The sequence below is a fragment of the Rhododendron vialii genome, chromosome 7a, assembly GCF_030253575.1.
Source record: "Rhododendron vialii isolate Sample 1 chromosome 7a, ASM3025357v1".
In the NCBI taxonomy this organism is placed as follows: Eukaryota; Viridiplantae; Streptophyta; class Magnoliopsida; order Ericales; family Ericaceae; genus Rhododendron; species Rhododendron vialii.
In genome coordinates this window covers 8,171,732-8,177,809 of record NC_080563.1, presented here as the reverse complement: position 1 = coordinate 8,177,809, position 6,078 = coordinate 8,171,732, and the positions used below count along the sequence as shown (strand labels likewise).

Below are 6,078 nucleotides of genomic sequence, written 5' to 3'. Positions count from 1 at the left end.
GATTTGTAAATGGAAAAGTAAAGGGAAGGACAAGGGATGATTCTCAAACTTAAACAAGTAAATTGCCCAATGGCTGTGGCTTGGTGAAGCCCAGCCACGGCCAGCTAGACTTGGGCTGGTGGTGGGCCGTCAAGCTCAGCCCACCTCGCCTGGCCCATTTTCGGGAATTATTTGGAAATACAACGGCAAGCCATAGCCCAGAACCTATGGTCATGGAATACTGCCGGAATTTTGCAGGATTGGAAGGGACTCTTCCACGACCGTACCTAACCAAGTCAAATTCAGGTCTGCAATCCACAAAAAATGTCAGTTCAGCACCAAGTATAATGTTCCACTGTCCTACACGAGCGAGTGCTCAAGAAGTCTCACAAGTTTACACGAAACTATAAATGCAATCATCGATCAGATCATTGAGAATGAAGGTTAAAAATGGTCTTACAGCAAATGATTGTATCAGTTCTATACGAGGCTAGAAGGAGTTTCTGCAAGTTTCTCCTCTCCCAATTAAAATACGTCGGAGAGAGGTCAGTCAAAAGAAAACGACTTGTAAAGTATAAGAGTGAGCCAGGTAAACTAAGTATGCAAGGAACTAGGCCAAACATTGCTAAATACCATTTCTTCCGCTTCACGAACTAATGGAAAAGAAAAAGATTGACCTGAAAACAGTTTCCAGCAGAGATGCTAGCCTCTAGGCCTACAAATCCCCCGCGAAATAGTGCTTTTGCACTTCACAAATTAGTCTTCATCCGGGAATTCTTCCCCTGTACTCTCCATTTTCTGGTCATGCCACTTGGAGAACCCTTGTAACAGAGCTTCTCTCATCCATGCATGCCGGCAGCTCTCTGCCGCTTCAGGTATGGTGAGCCATGTTCTACTTCGGGTGCTCTGCTCTGGCCATGACTCAAGCTCCTCCTTTACAAGCAAAGCAAACATTGAAGCTCTACATAAGCCTTCTGGGCTAAACTCATCTTGGTGGGTTTTACTCCTGAAGTCGTATTCTCCCAGAAAATCCTGGAACAGTTAATCAAACGTGGATTCCCTTTGTTAGAGATAGCAAGGGAATGATCAGTATGGTAACCAATAAATTACAGCCCAAGACCGAAAATATAGCAAGACAAGATGACTAAGTTAGAATACAAACGCATGTAACCATAGTCACAACTTGGTTTTCAATCTTCTTCAACATCCAAGTCACAGAATTTTTTTACTAAGCTAAACCTGTTGTAGGTTGTAGTGGACATTTGTAACCAAAACTTTGAATGTATACTTCTCTTTGTAAGAAAATCACATGTTACTTGTTTACCTTCTCTCCTTTATGTTTTACCAACTAAACTAGGAGTGGAGCATGTGCATTAACATGCGCCAGCGGATTACAAAATAAAGGAGAACAAAAGAACACGGGAGAAACTATAGAGACATTGAGTGATTAGCATAAAAGAAAACAAAGGCTCTTATTTAGCGATGATGTGGTGGTAGATTTCAGAGTTGCTGAGTAGTAACTTAAGCAATTTATTAATGTACAGAAGAATAAGTAGCATAGGAATTACGTATAAAGAAGTGAAAACCTGAAGCAAAATGGAAAGTAGGGGTAGGTTTGTTTTCCAATGTCACGTTAGATAAATGGGATTCACTATCCATCGAAGTGTTCAAATTATTATGTGCTCTTGCTATCTTGAATGAACCTCAAAGAAACAAAACATTAACTTTGATGAAAACATCATGTCGGAGAAGCTGTTTTTGAAATGGCTCTGTTCCTCGTGATGAACATCTAAATTGGAATACTTTATGAGGAACACACTGATACACCATGTTATCGTAAAAGTAACACAACTATCTTTAAACTCCACATAACATGATACTGGGGCACCCAAGCCCCTCATGATATCTGCTTAGTGTTGTGTCCCACTCCTGTTCCAAATCTGCAACTAATTCAAGCAAATATAATTTTTAAGCATCATAAGTTGATATAAACAAACATTTGATTAGAACAGCACTACAGCATAATCCAAGCAAGGAGTCTTGATACAAAGAACAATGGTTCAGCCAACTTTATGGAGTATGGCGCTAATTTATTACACATACCACAATATCAAGAAGCAGCCAAAGGGCATGGACCATCACTGTGAAGCAAGCACATCCAGAATGGCTTTAATTGCTAGATGCATAGTGATTAAAATTACAAGATACTTGACAAATGAAAAAAAGATAAACCAGCTCATCAAAGAGGAAGTGAATAAAAGAGTGCATCCAAATTAAATAAAATCAAACGCATCAACTTATGAACACAGAAGATATAAGAACAACTAGATACTTAATCAAGAATTAAGCACTCATGGCAATTTCATCAGTACTTCAATGTATTGAAATCACTGACCTACGTGACCAGGTGACCCTACATGTCTCTAAGATGTTTCTAAACAATAGGTGCACTGAACCAAGTAATAGGCGTAACCCAATAAAACTCACAGTTGCAAATATATCTTTGTTATTGTTATGCAGGCTTTCGATTGGTGGGAATGTACGTTAAGGGAATGAATAAAAGAGTGGAAGGTAAAAAAGGAGTAATCTTGTATCACAGTAACAAACTGCATCCTCACCATCAAGTCCCCTCGAACTCCAGCTTCTTCAATAGCTTCTCGTACAGCTGCCTCCTCAACAGTTTCATCATTCTCCCAGCCTCCCTGGAAGCAGAAAGCAAAATAGTTCTCAACACCTTTACTAAGAGAGAATTAATACCATGATCCACACGTCAATAACTATAAATAAATTCCAGAAATTTGTCAAAAAGAAAGAGAAATGAATTTTTTTTTAGGGCTTTATTGCTCATCAAATTTTAAATGGTTCACAAAAACACATAAATAATTCCAGACACAAAGAGAAAGCTCTTTTAGTAGTGCTTGATGTTGCAATGAGAAGAGAGTTTTGTTAATGGCAAACTTGTTTCACACTACAGAATTTCCATGCTGACGTTTGCCGTGAGAAATAAGAAGCCCTCCCACTCATGACAGTAAGTGGAGTTTAAACCATTCATGGGCCCACAGAGTAACAAACAGCGAGAATTGGATGACCTTTGGAGTTCAGAAGCAATGATGGCTGGGTTACTTATCAGAGCCTAACAAAAAACTGAAAAGAGTAATGCCTCCTATTCCTCAACTGCATCAAGGTACTAAGTGTCAAAAATCTGTATTCAAACCTGCAGATGCAGGCTATGTGAAGAATAATTTCAAGAAGTAAAAACTTGGATCTACCAATCAACTGAAACATGAATCAGATCACAAGCCATGTTTGTTTTTTAAGGATGTTCAAACATAAACCAGATAAATCCAGCACTGCTGAAAGAAAATAATACTTATTGGTTAATGGTGAAACAAATGATGATAATCGAAGGAAAAATTAACCACCGATGATGAATGCTTTAGCTGACCACATTTGGCGTCAATTAGATGAATATCTTATAGACTCAATACCTTGGGAAATAAAAGACCCGGTCCACTGGGTGTGTTGATCATAAGCACCTCAACAATCCTCTCCAAGTTCTCGTCACTACTTTCACCAGAATCCCTATACTTGTATGGAATACACCTGAACAAAAAGATACTGGTATTATGCATGGTACAAAGAAATAAAAGCAAATTTTGGGATCGATCAGAAAGCATGCTATAAAAGTGAATTCAGGGTTTTACAACAAATACGACTTTCAAAGCTAACATATTTTGCAGTGTCCCCGCATATACAGGGAGAGGGTAAGCATCTCCATGACAAGATTGTTACCTTCCACAAGATTTCTCCCCTTCAGGAATGAACCTGTGAACCCTTGTTTCAGTATGTGTGTATATGTTGATCTCATGTTTATGGGGTTTTGCACCAGTATAGGCTCGAGGAAAGTTCAGGCTTAACAACTTAAACATAGGTAACTTCAATTGTACTTATCTAAGCAAAAGCCTCCCTTCAAGCATAAGATTTCACTCTTTATTTTTTATTGTTTACCACTTGCCCAATTTCCATTTTCCACGACAGTGAAACAAGTAAAATAAAATAATTAAAGCAATCAGAACAACCATGACTCAAAGATAATCAGTTCAGATTTCCAGGAGACACGAATTTGAGATGGACACACATGAAGCACCTCATACACAGAATTTTCCGACTCCTTTATGATATAACAGGCATCAAAGCAAATTTTCCAAGGGCAAAGTCCAATGTACAAGCACTTTATTGGCAATCTAAGTCCTAACTTCCCTACGGCATCGCAGGTGTGCATATTATTCCAAACTGTAGCCTTCTTCCCAAAAAACTCTCCAAACAATCCATAGGTAATGCTTTCGGTATGACCCTCAAATGTCTCTTCTAGCCAGAATTCCAGCATGACTTGAAACATAGACAGTACTTTGGCATTTTTAAAGCAGGACCGTGACAGTGTTAATAGATCCACATGAACTAGTAAAATTTCTATCACTGTCAATCTGCTACGTCCAGAGTCCAGTCTATGCAAAAGTTGGAACCCCTCGTAGAGCCAAGAGGTGCAAAAAGAATTGCAACTTATCACCACAGCCACAAACTTTCCAAATTTCCAATGCCAAAATCCATGTCTTTTCCAGCCCTCTCATTTCAGAGAACAATAAGCACCTTATTCCCCCGACTCCAACAATGCCATGCACATCGTAAATATAAACACATGAGGCGTTCATACTCATGTATCACTGAGCTACACATATATTGTCATTGCCAGGGGCGGTCCCAAGGGGGGACCCCGGCCCCTGCACAGCTTCAAATATTCTCATCTAATTTTCAGGTTAATTAAGAAAAATTTCTGTGAAATTTGCCCCTGCAAGTCCCTTGAGTAAAAAAATATCTTTTTATATATGTAGGGTAAAAGTTCATAAAATTTCAAGTTATCAATCAATTTTTAGCTTGCAAGTCAAACGGTGTTGACGCACATACACACAATATCATCTCTTCAACATGCAAATGCACGATGGTTCGGGCCCCCTGCTCGACAAAGTTTCTGCGTCCACCACGGGTCATTGCATAATGAAGCACAAGGAAACTAGAAACATGACCGATTTACTAGAGTGCACGAACTACGTATAGAAAGGGAAAAAAATGTCTCCCCATTATTTCTCCCCTCTTTTCTACTTTCGCATCCCAAATTCCATTATATTATTATCTTTTGCATAACACAATTTGCGCACACACCGTGTGTGCCCAAGCATCTAACATATAAATATACACACATATCTAGATGTATGTATCAGATTGTAAATTATGGAAAGGGGAATGGAATTACCCTGCGACGAGGCGACAACCGGCCTCGTAGCGCTGCTGATGCCGACCCGTCCGGGCCACCAAATCAGACATACTCTACGTAAAACTTATTAACCGAAATTCTTTGTCGAATCACCACGAACAGCTCCCGCCATTCGCCGCCGGCAATGCGCTCATTCCGACCGAATCCGCCATTGTCGTCGTCGCTGGTGGTTTGCGAGTACGGTGGCGCACACAGAGGCGATGACGCGACAATGCCGTTACCGAGTGAGGGCTTGAGAGTCGGCAGTTGCAGAGAGGGGATCAAAACGGCTTGGTTTTTGCATTTTCTGCGTGCTTTTTCCCCCCCTTGCCTTCTTGTTTTTTCGGAGAGAGAGAGAGAGAGAGACCAACCCTAGGGCCTAGAGAGATCCGGGAGAGAGAGAGAGAGAGAGCGGTAGAAACGGATCCGAATGGTCAAAGTCACCACGTCACATGTGGCCAGGGCTTAATAAATGCAAAAAATATTTAATGGTCTTACGGCACGTGTGATACATGTCATTTTTTCACCACACGGGCCAATTTTTGACTCCAATAACACTCAGGGGTAGGGGTGATACCGGTCTGGTTTCGACCGGTTTGAGTGTATTTTTCGGTTGAAATCAGATATTCGGTTTGAGATTTTTAGAAACCGAAACCGGTTGAGATAAAACCGGTCCGGTTTCGACCGGCTCAACCGGTTTCGGTCCGGTTTATCTGGTTTTCATTCATGGGCCATATTTTTTGCTCTACACATCAAAAAATTCACAATTCAACTCATAAAATATCAACCAA

At 40.3% G+C, this 6,078-nt stretch overlaps 1 protein-coding gene across 1 annotated transcript; it reads right to left on the bottom strand.

The window, feature by feature from the left end:
- Positions 1–386: 386 nt before the first annotated feature.
- On the bottom strand, positions 387–5,728 carry LOC131334781 (nudix hydrolase 16, mitochondrial-like). Its single transcript, XM_058370016.1, has 4 exons — positions 5,288–5,728; positions 3,468–3,582; positions 2,598–2,681; positions 387–1,011 (listed from the first exon to the last, which is right to left on the bottom strand). Exons 1-4 carry the CDS (start codon positions 5,356–5,358, stop codon positions 736–738), a joined length of 546 nt encoding a protein of 181 aa, XP_058225999.1. The 5' UTR covers positions 5,359–5,728; the 3' UTR covers positions 387–735.
- Positions 5,729–6,078: the final 350 nt, after the last annotated feature.